The 20,868-nt window shown below is 42.0% G+C and overlaps 1 protein-coding gene across 3 annotated transcripts in view; it reads left to right on the forward strand.

Moving 5' to 3' along the window:
* The window catches only part of rhobtb4 (Rho related BTB domain containing 4), a 42,938-nt gene that overhangs the window by 8,611 nt on the left and 13,459 nt on the right, over window positions 1-20,868 (forward strand). For 2 of the 3 annotated variants that reach the window (XM_023401560.2, XM_023401561.2), the window contains exons 3-5: window positions 15,871-16,072; window positions 16,362-16,465; window positions 20,534-20,719. In XM_023401560.2, coding sequence (XP_023257328.1) covers window positions 15,881-16,072; window positions 16,362-16,465; window positions 20,534-20,719 — 482 coding nt within the window. In that variant the 5' untranslated portion in view covers window positions 15,871-15,880. Of the gene's footprint in view, window positions 1-8,868; window positions 9,188-15,870; window positions 16,073-16,361; window positions 16,466-20,533; window positions 20,720-20,868 lie in introns of those variants that run through there. The other variant, XM_023401559.2, reaches the window with a different exon arrangement.

Here is a 20,868-nt window from a genome sequence, read left to right on the forward strand (position 1 = left end):
CTGTGTTTTCAGGCCAACTGAAGGATTACACGGCTCCTCTACTCTCAGGTTTATAAAACCCATTCAGTGCTCAATTGAATGAAATCAAAATTGCATTGCCATTGAGATAAATGCATTGCAGCTTTGCTCTGGATGTGAGATGCAAGGTTTTCACCTCACAACAGGTTTGTTACTGTTTGTGCGAGTGCAATACAATATGAGGAACTCAGCAGCACAAATGAATAAACACGCAGGCTATTTGAAGTAAACACAACAAAGGGCCTTCCTGCTCTACCTCGACTTTCGGTAATGTGGTTTATTTGTCTGTCTGTGTCTCAGTCTGTCCGTGATTTTTTTTTACACTCCTGTTCTTTCCTCCTCTTCATTTGCACCTCTCTATTTCTGTATCTGTGAGCAACAGCATGTTTTAAATAGAGGAAGATGGATACTGGAATACCCTGACACCAATATAGATGTTTCAAATTGTAAAAAACTGGAAGTGAAGCATATCTGATGTTTGGGCTTTACATTAAACACAACAAATTTGCAAAAATCCCTTGAATTTGATTTGAAGAGTTCTGAAGTAAGATTCTTTACAAATATCTTACATAAACAAAGTATCAAATATGACAATTGCATATCCTAAGAATATTAATACGGACATGCTGTATCTTTGATAAACCATCTGATCAGCTGATTCAGGCTGTAGTTTTCAAGGCCTAAAGAGCAGTGTTTTTTTAACTTGAGGGGCGGGACCCTCCAAAAAAGGGATTGCAGAATAAATCTGGAGATAATTAGTGGGATAGGACAACAGAAAAAAACATATATATATATTTTAAATTTCCTTAAGCCTCTAAAAGTTATTCAGGTAAAACCATTAAACTCTTTAGTTTAACTGATCAAAACTGGTGGGGGAGGTGCCAGGTGGACTTCGCTTCATTTTAGGGATTCACAAGCCAAAAAGGTTGGGACCTTCTGCTGTATAGTACTTTGCAGAGAGTGATGGTCTGATGTACTGACTGTGTGCAGTGTGATCTCGGCGGGGCTGCAGCTATGCTTCTCTGTGCCAGACTGAAGTCCAGAGGTGTTTGACTTGGCTTCACTCTATGTTTGATCAGGCTGTTTCTGGAATACTGACTGAACTGTGCTGAGGCCAAATGCATCTCTCTTCTCTCAGTTTAAGCATTTTTCCTTTGCTCCTCCTCCTGGCTGCTGCCACGATACTCCGAAATTTGAACAGTTTCACATTAATGTACATTTTTTAATTCTTAAACCAAGCAATATGTCCCTTTCCCATGCAAGAAAATACAACACAACAAACAGAGAACATTTTATCTCTTTCTGTCATGTAGTTCTTGAGAGGAATGAGAGCTCCATTTGCCCTCCTTCACCTTTTCCTGTTTGTTGTCCAATTTCAACCCCGGTTCAAAGTTTACTCTGATACATCCTCACCAGACTGTGAGAGTGGCTACGGACCTGTCTGAGGTTCACAGAGGTTACCGACATTCCCAACATCACCACAGATAGCAGCCAGGTGTCAGTGTCCAGTGATGGATTGCATGTAACTTTGCAAAGATCTCCTGGCAGATTACAAATTACAGTACTTGCTGACCACCCATTGATTTGCCATTAATGGGTTTGTCAATAACGCTTTTAAATGTACCTTATGGTGTACAGTGCTCTAGAGCATGCTAGCCATATTGGTAATCTATCTGCATTGAAACAGAATGAAGGCATCTGCTTTCTACTGGGTCAGTTGAGGATTACATAGAGGAAATGTTCCCCCTAAACATGATTGAAGAATATTAAATGCTATCACAGCAAACAGCAATTTACAATCTATCTTGTATTTTTATTGTTTGGGGCTGAGTCTCTTATTCCTGCAAAGCATGGCCTAAATTGTTTTTTGACAGTAACAGGGCAGGCACAGTGAATTGTAATAGCAAATTGTTTTTCAGCTGCCCAACAGGTCACCATTAAACACCAGACTTTAGTCTCAGTCATTTGAATTAAAAAGAATATTCAATTTCATACTTGAGCATTTCACATTCAGAAGTTATCCATAAAAAGAAAATCCATCATAGAGTTGGAACCATACTAAAGTGGAGGATGCTTTAGTTTAACAAGTGGGGTTTCCTCTTTTACATGGGCTAAAAAAAGGGTAATTCTCATATCCTATCCATTTATCTTTTCCTTCCATTTATGTAATTTATTCTTTCCTTTCCCCTATCACCATATTAATTAACATTAAGGAACAAAATATGCTATTTAAGACACTTTGCACATAGTCCATGACAAGCGCCTCCCTGATCCCTGCTGATGGATTAACTGAAGGACATATTAAGAAGTTACTAGGGAGTATAGCTGGAAGATTAAATCATTTTCAAACTGACTTTGAACCCATTGGACGTGTGTATCCGGGGAGTAAGTGTTAAAAATCTAATCAGAGGTGACACAGAGAAAATGTTCAGTGGATTACACTTGTTAGATTTGTTAAGAGGCATGATATAGCAGAGATGTTTGACATCAGTGAGTCAGAATCCCACCACCATGTACTGATCCTGGGTCTGTTCTTTGTTCTTGAGTGTAATCTTCAGGCTCAGCTTTGGTCTCAGTTTTTTACTGGTGAACTCTTTATTGCAAACCCATGTATCATTCATATTTCCCATAGGGATTTTAAACTGGACCCACTAGTCTTCCTAAAAGATCACATCAGGCTCTCAGTCTCTCTATTTTCTCTCTGTGGTTGTAGTCTTGAGCTGCTTAGGCAGTCCATGTCCTTATAAGCTAGGACCTGATGATGCTACTTCCCGTGCTAACCTAAATTCTGTCCTCACTTTCGTGACTTTGCTCTCACTCTGGTCCTACATTCCCTTCCTTCCTGATCTCCGTCCCCATTTCCCTATCTGTGTCTGTCTCATTCCTCAACCTGATTCTTGCACTTCTCCCTGACGTAATTTCTAGCATGGCCCTTGACCTAGGCACCTAGCTCTTCTTCATCCCTATAATGCCCTCAAACCTGCACAGCCATTGAATCCACCAAGCCCCTAACTGGCTCAGCACTGACTTACCATGGAAATTAAAGTAATCTTTCACTTTGCTGAAACCTTAGCTCCACTATAGTGCCGCCTTATGAGTCAACCAGCCACTGGGATCCATAGGAAATCTCAGTAAATCACTGTGTGGATATTTTCATGCATTTTTTTTCTTTCCATTGGCTTCTAATGTTGGCGAGCCAAAGCCATAAACTTGTGCTCAAACACGACACAACCTGCACCACCGAAAGGCATATCCCTCATGTTCTGAAGACATGCTTAGGCTCAAGAGGTGCAAATTTTCCTGCAAAGTGAACTATCACTTTAAGAGTTTTTACCAGCAGCTGAAGAGAGCCTTAATAAGATTAGCCCTGGCACTTGACAGCCACAGCTTAAGAGGCACCTCTACTGACCTGTGTGTCTCTATCCAGCAGAGAGTGTGCATGTGTATTTGTTTAAGTGTGTGTGCATGTGATTTTAAGGTCGTGTTTGTTTGTTTTAAGTGTAAAAACTGAGTTTTTATGGGTGCATGTATGTCTTTTATGTGTGTTTACGTGAACATGGGCATAGCAAGACAAGCTTGTGCAACCTCAGCCATCTCAAGTTAGAATGCACACAGTATATTATAACTTCCAGAAGACTTGTGCCACTCAGGAATTTAAAGCATCCATTTAACCTGTCAATCCCTCAAAACCCCTTGTCCACCTTTTCTACCCCAAGGCACTCTCCTGTCACAGGTTGTCGTTTTGGATGAAAAGGGCTTAAACTTACAGGCAAAGATTTTAACCCAACAACAAAACAATTCATCAAACGCAAAGCTCATGGAATCACTGGAATTTCTCACTAACGTCTTTACCTACTTAGCACTTAGAGATGTGCTTAAGGCAATGCCAAGGACACCATACCAACAGGGAAGCTGGAGCTAGTTAGGGACAGTGAGGAATATGCAGCACTGTTCTTGTTCACCCCAGGCATCACTTTGCCAAAGCCAGGCACCTCATTGTTAAACATTTAAGTTGGCATTAATATCATAATCAGAGGTCTGTTTATCCTCAGGCAGACAGCAGGCAGTTAAGGACCAGCTCAACCCCCCTTGCTCCATGCCCCCTTCCTTTGCTCATGCCACCCTCCATCCTTCTCTTTTGTTCAACTATTCCCACCTCTATCCAGGACCACTTTACATTCCCAACATATTCCACCATCATGGCCTATCATCACCAGCACAGACTTGACCTGATCATACATCAGTATTGTAGTCATGTGAACACTTATCCACAACCGAGGAGTCAGAATTACAAACGGATGTCATTCCACATGCTGTAGCAATGTGGGAATAATAGCTAATGAAGTACTGTATATTAACAGTTTAACAGTTTTATCTCCAATCACATGTTTGGGAAGCTGCAGACACGGTTTAACAGCTCATAAATCATCATACCTCATTCAGCTTTATGACTTTTCCTAATTTTATGACCGCAGCTTAACTATGATTAGATGACTGCTGTTTAAAGATTATACAATGAATTATAGATACATTCAGAACCATGATTTGATACAATAATATTATGTGACTCCAAGATTGGTTTTGAGGCCATACCTGACTCAGTATAAGTTTGGAGCTTCCCAAAAAAAATGAAGGCGAAACCAACAAAATATGAGGTTTAGTAACCTTGTGTATTTGGTGTGGGATTTTGCCACAGCCTTTTTGACATGTAGGAAATTAAGCCTTCATACTAAGATTTTCCAAATGGAATCTGTTTTTACAAGGCATAAACCATGAGGATGTATGTCTTTCCAATTCGATTCAATAGCTTCTGGCTGCTGCACTGCAGCTTTTTGCTCCAGTGTAGTGCTTTTCTTTTTCTGTTGTGAGCCATGGAGTGATATAGCTTCATTAGGATATAATAAGCCAACAACAGCTGGCCACACACATGGTGTTTTCCAACTGACCGTTGATAAGACAATCTACCGATAACTTTGCAAGTAAACAGTAACCCCAGCCTCTCTTTCTCTTCCACTCTGTCTGTCTCTTTCTGTACTTTCTCTCAGGCCTTATCTGGTGTTGAATGTTTTTCTCTTAAACTCACACTCTGCTAACATGCCCATCACCCATTGCCAAATAGGCCTGCTGTTACAAAACACACTCCGTTTCATGCCAAGGTGCTGGCTCTGGCAACACATCTCAGCCACTTGTCCATGTCAAAGTGTGTGTGTGTGTGTATGAGAGAGAAAGAAAGAAGGAGAGAGATTAAAAGTGTGAAGAATAAAAGATTCAGAGTCAGAGACATAGATGTGTATCTGTGTATTTGTTTGTTTTCTACAATTTTTTACCACTGATTATTCAGGAATGCCAATTTCCCACAAGCTCGTTTTACTTAAGCCGCTAGTCATTCCATTCTCATTCTTGACCTTTGACCTCTGAATTTTCGTCCCAGGGGGACAAATTGAAATTCCAGTTTTTGGTTTTTTTTCTTGTTGTGCTGCAAAACAAAAATGTCTGCCAAAACCTTCCTGCCAAACAAACAAGCTGATGATCTCATACTGTGGATCTACATATGTACATGTGGTGTGTAATGTTTGTTCATGTGTGTGTGTGTGTGTGTGTGTGTGTCAGGGCTGAAGGTAGAATTTAATCTCTGATACTGTTATCAGTTCCATGGTGCTGGAGAACTGCTTAGAAGACCCACTGCAGCTCTGACCTACTTGTGTCAGCGTACGGAGCTGTATGTTTTCCATTGAGTGTGTGTGTGTGTGAGTGTGTGTGTGTGTGTGTGTGCGTATGTGTGTGTGTATGTATGTGTGTGTTTGTGAGCACGTTTGTTAGTGTGTTTGAGGCGAACTCTCTGTGGACGTGGGGAGTGTGAGAAGCTGGGTGTTTTGACAGCTTTAGAACAGTTCCAGTACAGTGTTGGGGCAGGGGGTGTCCGGGCCTGTTGGATATTCAGGCGAGCTGCAGGGGTGAGAATAGGGTCAGTGCAGGAGTGGACAGGAGGGGATGAGATGAGGGGAAGAGTTTCATTCCAAAATCCTCCATGGCCATCAAAATGATACTTGATATCCATTGCTTAACATTAAATAAACCCATGATGTCATATGAAATCAGTCCATCTGAGCCCAACTTCACTTGCACCATTATGTAAACAAGTAGAGGATTTGACTGAAACACCGACAATTATTTTGTAAGAACGAGTGTCACATTTACAAAATTGATTTTCTTATTGCAAAATGAAGCCTTTCCTGAATGTGTGATGAAATATGAGATGAAGACATTTTCATCTTATGTAGGGCTGTCATGATATCAGATTTTCCTCTCATGATCATCATGGCCAAAAAATTCACAATGACGATATTATCACAACATTTGAAAATTACTGTACAGAAGCCTACAAGAAACACTTAGAATTACACTTAATTGATAATGAAAAGATAATGGCACAGCATGGTTATTGTCAATACCATAAATCGTGACACCTGTAACATGAAGAGAAATCTTCAAATATATTCTTAAACCAAATAAAACTGAATAAATGAATACTTGATCACTGAGTTGTACTAGAGAGAAATACTGATTTTTACTGAACTTGAAGAAAATGTTGATCGTTGGAAATGAACATTGGATGGCACTGAATGTACAGCAGACTAAACTGAGTATTTGTCCAACCGACAGGACACTCCTTATTGAAGTAGTCATGCCAAAGAATGATCTCAGCTCATTCTACCAACTTTAATCTCACCAAAGTGTAAAAGCAATGGGAGTAGGCTTCCCACACAGTTAATAAAAGAGCGATAAAGCTCATAAACAAAGCCTCACAGTCTTTTTTTGTTCTACTGTAGCTGAAAAGGCCAGACATCACCTCAGCCTGTGCTTCTTGAGAGTTCTCCCTCAAGTACACCTCTCCAACAAAGGGGCTGCCTCTCCACATTTCTAAGCCCCTCTCAGTGCCAGTGCTGTTGAGAAACCCCTGCTTTCTTCAGCAGCATTCCAGCCTATCTTTCATGCTGTTTCATTCTGGCCATGCCAGCCAGGTCAGGGGGCAGCGTTTTCTCAGGGTTTCAAGACAACATGGGACACATAGATATAAGGCAGACATCGCTGCTAGTTGCACGTGAATCTCTTGTTCACCTCATTCTGGTGCTGTTGTTGTTTCATTGCATGTGTGCTTTTGCATATTGTGTGCAAAAACATACATGACAACACACATCTTCTATGTCTGCAGGGATGCAGGACTGAGAAGCACAAAGTCAAGTAATAGATTTATGGTTTTTGAATACTTTCATTAAACTCCTGTCTAATTTAAACTCTTTCCCCCTAGACTCTAGTTTGACAGCCACTGCTGATCTAGGCGAGGATCTATCACAAAGATGTACGTTATTTATTGATATTGTCACAGAGAGAGTTTATACCTTCTTTGTTTCAGAGACATCAGTACCAAGTCCTACCAGTAGATGTCTGCCTTCAGTCTTCCACAGTCATGAAAGTTTGTAGATCAGACTGTCCAGGGTTCCCATATGACCAAATACTGCAAAATGTCCCAAATGAAATCTTAGATAAAATTTAATCTAATACAAATTCCACTTTCACTTCTTCTCTGGAACTGCAGGTATGGCCATGGTCATAATGAAAGACAGATGGAGAAAAAAAGATTGTCTTAAAACATGTCTGGGCAAAGTCTTCAGTTTAACATTAAATCTACAAAGCAATTGAAATTGAAATTAAAAATAGCCTTGCTGGCAGAATAGTGAGGCATTTTTGCCTCTTGGCGACATGGCAGCATTTTTCATCCCTGGTACAGCTTAACATTCCCTGGAATGAATTCCCAGACACTGAGATCTTGGAAAAACGAGGGAAAAATGTTGGGTATTTTCCACAGCAACCCTGAAATACATTTTTTTCCCTTTGGCTCCTGTATTGACTTGTAGCAATACACGAGTGTTGCTATGTGGTAGTTAGTTGCTATGCCTAAACACCCAGAATAACCATAGAAGAAAAATGCTCTCCATCGCCTATGAGTATTAACTACACTATTGCATAATTTATGTGTATTTTAGTTTCCATAGGGAATGAAAATAAGATAAAATCAGATGGATCATTATAATTTTGGACATTTGCTAATAGATATTAATTCATTTGATAAATATTTGTCACGTTATTTTCTTATTTATTGTCTCTCAGTAATAACAAGCTGATGAGAGAGTCTACAACCAGTACAGTGATGCTTCACCAACAAAAGACAGCATGCTTTGCGGTATGTTTTGGAGTTAACAGGGTGGGAAGAGCACAGTAATGGGGCGGGGATACTATCAACTCTGTAGGATTTGATTGGCTCTTGCGTTGTAATCTCTGATGAGACCTTAAATGCTCCTCTTCAGCTCTACCATCCCACATCTCTTAAATATCACCTGTCTGGAGTGTTTCGCCGCTTTTGCCGGGTAATAATTATGTTGAAGAAAGCGAGCTGATGGCTGTGCTTAATAGTACAAATCACACAGAACAGCAAAACTGAAAACGCAAGAAAAATGTGGGGGGTTGAATGTAATGTTTTAAATAATAAAGTTTACACTCAAATGTTGCTACATAATTTGACTTTTACTTATCATGGATTTCTTACATACTCTCACGTCTACTCCCAAACATGTCACGGCCGTGCAGCTGGGATATCGATTATAGTAGGCTAGAGATAGCGCTATTGGCTCCTTTAAATTCATTTTTTTTTTGACAGCACCTGAATGCAGCACAACGAGAGTTGGGCGACTTGGGTCGTGACGTACAGCGGAGGAGGCGTGTCTCTAATGAAATCAGCTGGGGAAACAACAACAGAAAAGGGGGGTGGCTCAGACCAGAAAAAAATCTTTAGGCCAGTTATGTTTCGATTTCATTCGAGAAGGCGTCGGTTTAAAACCAAAACAGCATCTTATCAGGTCTGCAGCGGCGAGCCGGTACTTGTTGAGTCCTAAGACGCTCGATCAAAGAGGCAGCGAGGGGAGGTGAGAGGAGCAGGAGGATGTGACAGGGCACAGGTCCTGTGCGACGTCCGCAATTGTATATGCTCTTTGATAAACAACGGGAATACTCGCGGGCGCCTCTTCATTCTCCGCGCGTCTTTGTCCGGTTTGAGTGACCGGCTGAACCACCAACAGAGTGGCATGTGGGTCAACTCTGGAACCGTCGGAAGGTAGGAGCCCCTCCTGCAGGAAGACTGGGTCACATGCTCCCACTGTAATTCTTGTTGTGCTCAAAGCCACACTCTGTTTTACAATAGCCTTTACCCCAAAGATCCTGAAATCATCACCAGCTTTATTCTCTTCATATCATGGTGACCTTATTGTAGTTACTGGGGGTTTAATCTCCTCTTATATCTCTGTAATAGTCCCACGGGCTCTTACATACACTTCATGTGTATGAAATGATTATTGTAGCAAGAGATGTCACAAAGCAAGGTATTAATTACTGTTTTGTTAAAATCCCACATGTGCAGCACAGACTGCTGTTATTAGAGCATTTCGATTCAGTGCTGTAGTGCAGTGGATGGGCTTGGCACATTACGCAAGACTTTATCAGCGCATCATTTGAGATGTGGGTTGATGTCTACCTGCATTTTACAATATCGGTAAGTGAAAGATGTCTCACCACCGCGCTGAATGTTTTGTGTATCCTGCCTTATATTTCCCCCTGACGTGTGTGACAATACGGCAGATTGTCTGGTTTGCTGAATCGGTTTCCAGAGAGAAAATATGAATGAGCCAGGTGGTTATGAATGGCTGCGGGGAGAGGGAGCACGCGAGGTGTCTTTCATTGATGAGTGTAGTGATCCTACGCCACAGTATTTAGTGGAACAGCATGCGCATCAGAACCGTGACAATAGATAACGCGCGGTATCTCAGTTTGTAGACAGCACGCAAACTCTCGCACGCGCGCGCATGGACACACACACACACACACACACACACACACACACACACACTCCCATGCTGATCCTGTGGCTATGACGTCATGAGAAGGATTGGGTTGTGCAGGCATAACTGCGTGGCTGGTGAAGAAGCCTCTCACTTCTACCTGGAAATGAATATTTAATCTGACCGTATTTTCATTACCACTCATCAGCAATTAGTCATATCTGCAGGGTGTAGTTGCGTAAACAACCTGGCACACTTCTCTGTCATATTGTGCAACCTTTGTGTTTTGGCCAGTTTATTTTTCTCCTGAAACAATGTCTATTAATGGACACCCTGTCATTGTGACTCATCCTTTATGTGGAAACACCAACTGTTCTAAACAGTGTTATTAAAACCATTAAATATTTTGTTCTATGTGATTCTGTCTCCATATCCTGGTCAGAATGAATCTGCCATTGTTGCCACAGCATACAGTATATTTGAGCTACAAACTAGTAAGACTTTACACCTCAACTACTAAGCTATTAATCAATCAGTAATTCGGGCTGTCATTGTGTATACATTCAGATGGATGTGGAACAGAGCTACTTACTGTCCCGGTCAGGCATTATGCCTGACGCTTTGACTGTGTCAACAGCTTAGAGATAACATAGTGCAGCACTGACAGACCCACATGGAAGAGTCAGCCAGCATTGGATGGCTGTCTGGAATGTTTTGACCTCTGTATCAGGCTGTAGTGGAAGGTACACAGTGGTAATAGAGCTTGAAAATTTGTACATGTTTGATGCTTTAAGTGTGTGTTGTATTCACCTTTAACACAGTATCTTACAACACAGACCATAGAGTTTTGTTGAGAAACAGTATTTTATACATTTAACAGGTGGTGGTATGTTTGTAGTGTATAATGGTTTGATAATTAGAGTTAAGGCTGTTTTTTTTTGTTAAAAGGACTATGATTTTATGTTATGTCATGTTTAAATCATCTGTTACATACACAAAGTAAATATGTGGTCTTGAATATCATTCTCCAGACAAATGTCAACCACCTCCCCATCCACAAGGTTACGATAATATTTGGGTCACTGACTGAATCCTTTGGCTCAGTGTCACAGTAATTCACGGAAGCCTTGACTCAGTTTCAGAGAAAATGACAAAACATTCCATGGCTAACTTCTCAAATTCTGGGAAATATAAACATCTATCAAATGTGTCATGCATCAAGTTTTTCAGTGTCGGAACATTGTACTTCTAGAAAATGTTCTCATTGTTGCATATTGAAATACTAGAATCTAATGATGCTGTCAAACATTAGGCATCAAACCAGAGTATGCAACGGTATTTGAAAGGGCCGGTGCTAATACGAAGCTGTATGCACTTTGGATGGAAACACAGCATTTTGTATATAAAGGTAACAATTTAGCAAAAATAGCTCCTTTAGTTGCTTCTTTGAGTAGAGACTCACACTGTCAAAACAGAGTCAGAGCAATCACAAAGTGATGTAATGGTCAATGACAAATGGCAAAGGAATCGACAGCTCATGTTTATTTATCAGAATACTCTTGAAAAGAAAATAATAGGAATGGGTGAGGAAGCGGTAGAGGTGTTAGAAGAAAAAGTGAATGACAGACAGGGGAGATACTCTATATAAAACATTTCTGTGATGGAGGGGATACTGAAAGCTATAAAGGTGTGAAATGGAAATGAGATAGAGAGAGAGAGACTGGGAGAAAGAGTAGGTGGAAAATATGGACACGGGAGATGGAGGAGGAAGATAGGCAGGGATAAAGGAAATGAGGGCATCAAGATGAGCCTGTCTGTGTTTACAAAGCATTATTGCAGCAGGGAGAAGAGAAGAGGAAGATTTTCTCAAGCAGGCTGACATGCTGCTCCCAAAGACCCTTCTTTTTCATTTAATTGGGATAGATGCGTTCATATCACCGTCTGCCACAGGCTGTGCATGAACACCAGTAACATCTGCAGTGGGTGAGGCAACTACGTGCAGTCCTGCATGTGTGTATGCATGTCTGAGCTACTGTGTGTGAGTCTGAGGTCTACTGTCAGCCATCCAGGGAGCCAAGCTGAGGCTACAGAGTAGGTTATGTAACCAGTCTGTGCCAGCTGTGCCTGTGGCAGTCAATGTTTAAAAACACACTTTTGACAAAAAAAAAAAATTGTTACAAAAAAAAATTGGGTTGCATACATGATTACACATGTACCCATAGTTTCTTCCAGCAATTACACATGGACACTTTGACAATGCAGTCAAGCCTGTGATAGCGTAAAGCCCATAGCCCTGTGTCAGAGCACAAGTGTTGGCCCATGTATAAAGTGGGTGGTTATTAGGGCCATTTTTTTTTTTTTTTTTTTTTATACAGGGCAGGGTGGAGGGACTGGAGAGGCAGGTGGTTTCGTTATGACATGAGGATAAACTCCAGCCCCATGGAAGAGGACAAAAAGAAGGTGGATGGGGGCTATGGAGAGTTTTGTGATGAGCGGTTGGGCTGCCAGTGGTTTGCTTAAGGTGTTACATAACAAAGAGAGGGAAACAGAAGAATGGGTGTGGGAGGGCTGTCTGGTTGATTCTGCTCCTTGATTGCCATCCAGAAAAAGTGTAAGGTCATAGATAGATAGATAGATAGATAGATAATAAAAAGGATGGAGGGGGCATGACGTTGAATGTGAGAGGGGGGTGACAAAGAAAAGCAGAAGTGGAAAAGGTCATTTAAGACAATGGGTGAAGTGAGAGATGAGATAACTGAACTGTGAAGCATTACATTTGGAGATAGAATACAGAATCGGAGAGAGAGCAGGGGCATTTGTCAGCGGGTCAAAAGGTGTAGGAACAAACCTGACGGACATAGACGGACAGAAGGATAAGTGAAAGGATTTAGTAAGGAAGCAAGGGGTGTGTATAAAAAAAAACCCAGCGGTAAAGATGCCAGGAACTGTGAAATGAGAAAAAGCTGTAAGCCATCTCCTTATGAAACCCCCTCTGGCCTTAAAGCAAGGTCACACTGAGACACACACGGCCCAATTTATGCATGAGTTTCTTTGTCTATCTGCTCCTCCTGCAAGGAACACACACGGATGGACACGCACATGCTGACTCAATCCATGACTTTCCGAGTAAACCAGAGGGTTGATGTTTGTGTGTTGAGTGGGCGTTTGAGTTCCTGTCACAGTGTTCCTATCACTGCGGTCTTGTCTACACCCATCAATATGCCACTATAAGAGTCAAAACCACATGCACGCATGCACAAAACTGGGACAGAATCTCATTCTCTCTGTCACACACACAGGAGCATTTATATCCCAACACTTCTTTGTCCTTGCAGCCTCCTTTGCTGCCATGTTGGGAAGATGACACTGGCTGGCAGATGAAGTCTAGACGTCTGTGTCCAGTTGACTATAGGTCGTTGGCTAAAAATGAAACCTGAGCTTTGCAGCTTCTCTTTCCGTTTTTCCGTTCGTCTGAGCTGCTCTGCTCTCACGGCCTCCGGCTCCTGCTCATCCTCCCGTCTCGCAATTAATAATAACTGTTGAAGTTTGTGAAAGCTCAGCACGTTCAAATATGAACCTGAGAGCAGGTGCATATCTGTCAAGTGCAGTGGTATGTGAGTAGGCAGTTGTGTTATGTATGCTGACCGACGCATGACCAGACTCTTGCTCGGAGCCCGATGCAGAGCCACAGATGGAGCACGATATCTGGGAGCTGGGTAGTCTTGATCCCCCTGAGAAACTATCCACACCACCACCACCACCAATGCTACCTCCTGGTTACATCACTGCCCCCCATCATTCCATGCTTCACAGACCGGCCCTAAGCTCATTACCACACGCACACGCATGCACGCGCGCTCGCTCGCATGCACATACACGTACTGACTTCCGGACTCCCATGGGTCAGTAGTAGAGGATGTTAAACTGTACTCTGATCTCTCTGTCTTTTTCTCTATCTGTCTTTCTGTCTCAGAGAACCAGTTATTTGTCAATAGAGAGCAACATCAGCTGGAAAAGCTATGATTTGTTCCCCTGAGCAGCCTTGGTTATTGTTGGTTTTGCCCTTTTGATCTCCATGGCATGACTGACTGATTTTAATGCTGGGATGACAGTCTCTCTCTTTTTCTCTAAGACTCTAATAATCCCCTCTCTGCCTTGTTTCTCTTGCAATCCCTTTTGCTTATCTACTGTTGCATTAGAAATGCTGGGAATTAACAATACTATGTATCCACTCCCCCTCTCCCTCTCTGTCTGTCAATGCCTATGGCATTTTTTCTTTTCTGTCTGCTCGCATGTCATTTACCAACTATTGTACCATACTTGTATGTCAGGCTTCACACTTGGCCATTCATCCCTGTTTTCTTAATACAGCACTAAGAGGACTGCTGCTTTGGCAGCTACGATTACTATTGGGCAGACAGCCGTTAGATAAGCGCAAGGTTGTGGTACCTTTTTATTGCTTCTTCTATCTCTCTCCTCTACCTGTAGTACGTGTCTCTCAAGGTGTCGCAGCCAGAGAGGTGGCAAGGGCAAAAAAGAGTATTTATAACTGTGAGAGGCACTATCTGTTCCACATGGACCATTCAGGAAACAGCCTCTTTGATAGGCTCTTTTCTTTAGCTCACATACACAAAGGTAGGATCCCTGTGCTGTACCTCCTGGCTGATGAAAAAAAGGACTTCTTTTCACAGGAAATCAGGAAACATTAAGATGTTTTTGTTGTTTGCTGACAGAGAATAGCAGCAGTGGAAATATGAACAGGTTGGAGGTGAGTGAAGATGTGGAGAGCAGGTCATGGTTGAATAGCAGGGTGCACACATGGCTCATGTGTCCAATGAATAGGTGCCATTTTTAGCTGCTGATGTCTGTCAGTGCTGGACTGAAGTGTTGCACAGGCATCCACGTCAATGGAATCACAAGCAAAGGCCTTTATGAATGTTTCAGACGCTCTATTTATGGGGCCTTGGGGTGGTTCTTTGAACGAGATGCAAGGATGGATGGACTGATTAACTGACTACAAGTCTATCTGTGTGTGTGTGTGTGTGTGTGTGTGTGTGTGTGTGTGTGGGGGGGGTGTTATGCAATAGAGCAGATTCTTCCAGGAATGTTTATTTTAAATGGGTATTAACATGTGTTTTGACATGTCAGAAATGTTTGTAAGCAGTTTATGGAAAAAAGGATTTTGATAAGCTTTTTACAACATGTGTGGTTTAAAAAGAGGAAGTCAGTTGAGCTGTGTATATAACCACCTCCGTCTTGTGCTGAGGTTAAGTGCGGAGCTGACAGCTGACAGGTCAAACATGCAACCGCACTTTCATCTCTTTTTTCCCCCCCTCCATGCAAGCCTACAGTAAATACACTTGACCCCGAAAAGATGATGCACAACTCCCTGTGCTCCTGAATGACCTAAAAAGTTAATTACGAATGGCTTTATGAGGGATTTTATTGTCTTGTCTTTTGTGCTGCCAAGCTAGATATTTCATCACATTGGCTTATGTTTTCTCTGAAGCAAAGATGCTATCAATGCATCAAAAGGGGAATAGATAGGGGGAAAGACAGACAAGGGGAGAAAAGGACAGTGAGCTCAAGGGAAGTCTCTCTTTTTGGCTCCGTCTTTCTCGCTCTCTCTCTCTTTCCCTGTGTGAGCTGTTACAGAAATAGCTCTGCAGTCCCTCTATTCCTCAGCCTGCGAACCATGTGTTCTGTTTAGGAGTTTGGCAGAAGCCCTTGAACACTGGTCAGTACAGCTATGGAGGCTTAGAGTCTTAACAAAGCTTCTCTAGGCTGGACTGGGCGAGAGTTAAAAGCTACTGTGCCTGATACCAGTTGCTTTCTTTGTCGAAATGCACTGTCATTCCTCCTGGGATACTTTATCAATGTGATTTTAATTGTCCATGAATATTGAATTAACCTCTTTTCTTTCTCTCTCTCCCTCTCTCCTCTCCTCTCCTCTATTCTCCAGGGCCCTCTCCATGGATATAGACACAGACTATGAGCGGCCCAATGTGGAAACCATTAAATGTGTGGTGGTAGGGGATAACGCAGTAGGCAAGACCAGGCTAATCTGTGCCCGGGCCTGCAATGCCACCCTCACACAGTATCAGCTGCTTGCCACCCACGTGCCAACCGTCTGGGCCATCGACCAGTACCGTGTATGCCAGGAGGTGGGCACACACATACACATGTACACACACAGGCAAACACAGTGGGGAAAGAGCCACTTATAGACAAACTTTTGGACATGATACTGAGGCTGTTTATTGTGCATCTCTTTCCGGGCCTGTAAAACAAAACTTAATTTAAAAAAAAAGTGTTGACCATGAATTTGACATTGTGACATTTTTTCATTTAGCTTAGTGATTGCATAATCTTTCAATTCCACTAAAAAGACAAACATCACACTGACGTTAAGACCTTTTGACTTGATCACGGGGATATGTGCCTGTGTTGCAGGTGTTAGAGAGATCTCGTGATGTAGTGGATGAGGTCAGTGTGTCCCTGAGGCTATGGGACACATTCGGGGATCATCACAAAGACAGACGATTTGCTTATGGCAGGTGAGCATGCGCGCACACACGCACACACACACACACACACACACATACACACACACACACACACACACACACACACACACACACACACACACACACACACACGGTTTCAGACTGTCTAACAGCCAGAACCTTGTTACTGACCCAATAACACAGTTGCTGGCTGACCACAAGGTTAACTACCTTGCAACACACTCCATTTTCACAGTTGGTGCAGCCAAGGGATTGCTTTGTCTTGGCTGTATAATTTGTAAGGCATTGACACAATTTCTTTGGGCTAATATGGGACTAAAGTCATTTTTAGCCAGTTCAAGAGAGCGTAATTTAAAATGAGAATATAACTTATCCGTAACACCCACATAAAAATCCCCACATAACATTCACTTACCCAGAAGTTGTGCAATCCAGCTGCCACGCTTTTTAGTTGAACTCTGCCCTCAAGCTGTTACACCCTTCCTCCACCAGACATGATTGGATCATCGCTCTATCCTCTTACTCCCCAGCCCTCCATCAAAGCTGATTTATTGGCATGAAATGCAAAAGTAGGAATTGCTAAAGCAAAATCAGGAACTACCAATTTAAAAAGCAGTGACCAAACCTGACTACATGACCGTAACACAGAAAAGTGAAGTGTATTTCATAAATGAGTCCCGTATATAGACAATTAATTATTAATCCACATATTTATATACACTGTTGCCCATAAAGTTGGAGTAATTTGGTTTTCAGACACAATCCTCTGTTTATTCCTATTTAAATGCATCAGTAATCACTTTGGAAGAGATTGACTACTAAAGTTTTGAGAAAATACACACTTTATCTGTCAAGAATAAATCCCATTGTCACAATCATTTAATGGAAAGAGGTAAAAAATATTTTATTCTAACTTATATATAACTTAAATATGTTCTTATATACATTATTTTTGGTTTTCTTCTATTTTATGACACAATTCTGAGACATGTGTTGCCAGTTTCCAATTTTTAAGTCTAGAATGAACTGTAATTCAATGCATCTTTCCCTCCATCCATCTACATGACCATTTTATCTATTCTATCCCCTCTGTTGTGCTCTTCCACTCTGTCAGTGTCTGTACATTTGCGCAGTAATCTGCTTCTGTTTGTGTGTGTTTTGGTGTGTGTGTGTGTGTGTGCATGTCTGTCCGCATGTCCTGTCTGCTTTGTCAGCCTGCAGTCAGCTGATAGAAACACATTGCCAGCTCAGCTGTTTTCTGCCTGCCTGCCTCCGTGGTGTCTGCAGCTCCAGGCATCAACCTCCCCTCCTCCTCCTCCTCCTCCTCCTCCTCCTCATTCTCCTCTTACAGCTCTGTTCATCCACTTGTTCATGTGGGGTCATGCCCTCTCCTCCAACTTGCCCTCAGACTCCTATCCTTTACCTCACTTCCCCTCCTCTCTCCCCCATCTCCCTCATTATTCGGCTCCAAAGCTCCCATCATTAGCACGTAGCTGCTCCTTCAGCCTCTCCACACCTTTTCTTTCACTATGCAGCCTTTTGTTGATATCAAAACTCAAAACATCACATTGTCAGACAATACCCAGACTGTCACATGCTTTGTTAGGAGAACATTCTGGTTGGGAAAACAATCATAACCTGAAAAGCCAAACTCAACCTGAGCCAACCTCAACGGAACTTAAAATGAACATCAGAAATTCATTATAAGCGTTGTTCCTGTTAGCTATTTTAGTTGCACAGTTTCAATACTATTGTGACAGACTTAACAACTGATGAAAGAGTAATCTAGCTGCTTGCGTGAGACCTATTTATTTCTTTATTACAACAGAAAATCTGATTATTTGTTGTGTGTATGTGTGAGTGCCTGTGTGCATATATGTGTCATTTCTTACATAATCTAGCAACTGATGACCTTTGTAGTTTGGATCTACCACACAAACACACACACAAACCACATCCACCACGTACACACACACTAAAAAAACAGTCACTGGTGGAGCTGTTTATTACACGTTACTGCTGGTGGTAAATTAGTGATAGAACAGTGAACTTGTTTGTCTTTTCATTTAACTCACAGGTGCTTTTTCTTGAGATGTATTATTATAATATGATTATTTTTATATGACTTAACTTTGTGGCAGTGTTCCATTGCAAACAGAAAAGGTATACATAAATACAATATGTAGGTCATCTAGGTTGACGTGCATGTTGAATCAGGATGTAGCTGTGCAGTGCAAAGCAGCAGCAGTAATTCTTTGGGTTCTAGTTTTTGATGTTCACATTTGCTCTCAGACTTTTTAAACAGACTGAACAGGTTCAGAAATCTGACAGGGCTCATGTTTCGTTGGGCCTGGTTGGAGGCCATTGTAAAGCTGTTTCCAGCAAAGTGCATCCCCTCAGTCTCTACAGTGTTGGTGGCGAGTACAATGATGTGCTCACATAAAGGTACACTGGCCCAAACTATATGGCAGTAAGGCTTAAGTTTAACCACGAGAGCAAAGGCACGTACACATAGCATGACCTCAAACACACTAAGCCACAGTAATGATCCTTTGACAAAGTACTAATGGGAATTCCTGTGAGTGTGTGTGTGTGTGTGTGTGTGTGTGTGTGTGTGTGTGTGTATGTGTGTGAGCTGTGATGTAATGGTAGTGCATATTATGTCCTTGGCCATTGGAGCTTTTCAGAGATTACATTAGTGAAAGTAAAGACAGACTATGGAACCCATGTCTACACTGCAAAAAATGTCTCAAGCAAGTCAGTTGATTTAGTGCTGTGTGTCTTTGTAAGTGATTCACTCCGCTACATTGGCTGCTACAAGGAGGCTTTTCAAACACTTAAAAAATTGTTGAAATTTCATTCGAAACAAGTGGAGTTACCTCTCTTTGCTTGTCTATTTGTTTAATTTGTGCAAAGAAAATACTTTACTGTTAAATACTAGATAAACACATAGATTTTTTTTTACAGTGCATCCTTTTGTCTGCTCAGTAAATAGGCCATGTTTCCTGTAGCGCAGGTATTTTGCCCGAGGGGAAATAAGAGCAGTGTTTAAGTGGTATGTAGTGCTAGTCTCAAGTTCAAGATCCACTTGAACATCTCACATCCTGTGATAGATACTAAATGCCTAACTAATGTCAAAAACAGGAATACAGATTTCATTATCTGCAGGCTGTCAGTGATGGTTAATGTAGCACAAAAGTTACACAAGTGATGGTAATGTAATGTACTGGGTCTGGTCTTGTGCTGCTGGGGTCAAAAGCCCTGTGTTGGGATATTTTAAGAAGTAGATCGTTTAGGAATTATAGATTTTTGCCATGTCAGCATTGTGCTGATACTAAATGATTTGCCTAACTGACCTAGAGCTCTGTCAAACATTACCTAGAGACACACATGCGCCAACATGCCACTGAAATATCAGCACCAAAGAAACTGTAAGTAAGTGGTGCTGTCTGCTTGCTCAAAACACATCGGTTGAGGAAATGAATTTCTGTGTGTGTGTGTGTGTGTGTGTGTGTGTATGTCTGTGTGTGTATCCTGATCTATTCTTAGCTTCCTCTTTGTGGTCCATGTAGCCTTGGAGAGCTTAGGGAGATTTATGTAAGAGAGAGAGAGAGAAAGAGAGAGAGAGAGAGAGAGAGAGAGAGAGGGACATGGTCACACAGATCAACAGCCCAGAGGCCCAGACTCAAACACACATACACACATAAACAGACTGACCCACACACACATACACACACACACACACACACATGCATCTTGTGACCCACCTCATAGCTTTCTCAGAGGCACTGTCCATGCTCCCACAATGCCTTGCAGCAGCTGAACAGGCTTCTTCCATATACATATCACACATGTTTTAACATAAAGTGACATGATGTTCAGTGACTCAGTGCTGCCCCCTTTTTTTCTTTGTCTCCTTTCTGTCCTCTTCACTCTGTCAAAGATGTCTTCTCTCTGCTGACATCTCTTGCTCATGACACAAGAAATCAGCTCCACTCTGCCATCTTTCTCTCATCTTATCTGTGATCTCTTTCATGTTGTAAGTACATGAAGTGAAGACTGTTTTTTTTTTCTTTCCTCTCCCTCCCTCCCCTGTAGGTCTGACGTAGTGGTGCTTTGCTTCTCTCTGGCTAATCCCAATTCCTTGCGCCACGTCCGCACCATGTGGTTCCCGGAGATCAAGCACTTCTGTCCCCGGACGCCCATCATCCTGGTCGGCTGCCAGCTGGATCTGCGCTATGCCGACCTGGATGCAGTAAACCGTGCACGACGACCCCTAGCCAAGTGAGACACCTTCTTCATCAGGCATTGACAGACAAATTTGCATAAAATCTGCACTATGGTTATGGTTTTCAGTGAGTGTGAGGTTTGTTCAGTTAATCAGTGATCAGTAATAACAGCATTACAGTAACTTTTTGCTGTTTTTGCATTTC

The sequence above is a fragment of the Seriola lalandi genome, unplaced genomic scaffold (genome assembly GCF_002814215.2).
Source record: "Seriola lalandi dorsalis isolate HSWRI2012SDOR001 ecotype SW California unplaced genomic scaffold, Sedor1 jcf7180002053690, whole genome shotgun sequence".
NCBI classification, from domain to species: Eukaryota; Metazoa; Chordata; class Actinopteri; order Carangiformes; family Carangidae; genus Seriola; species Seriola lalandi.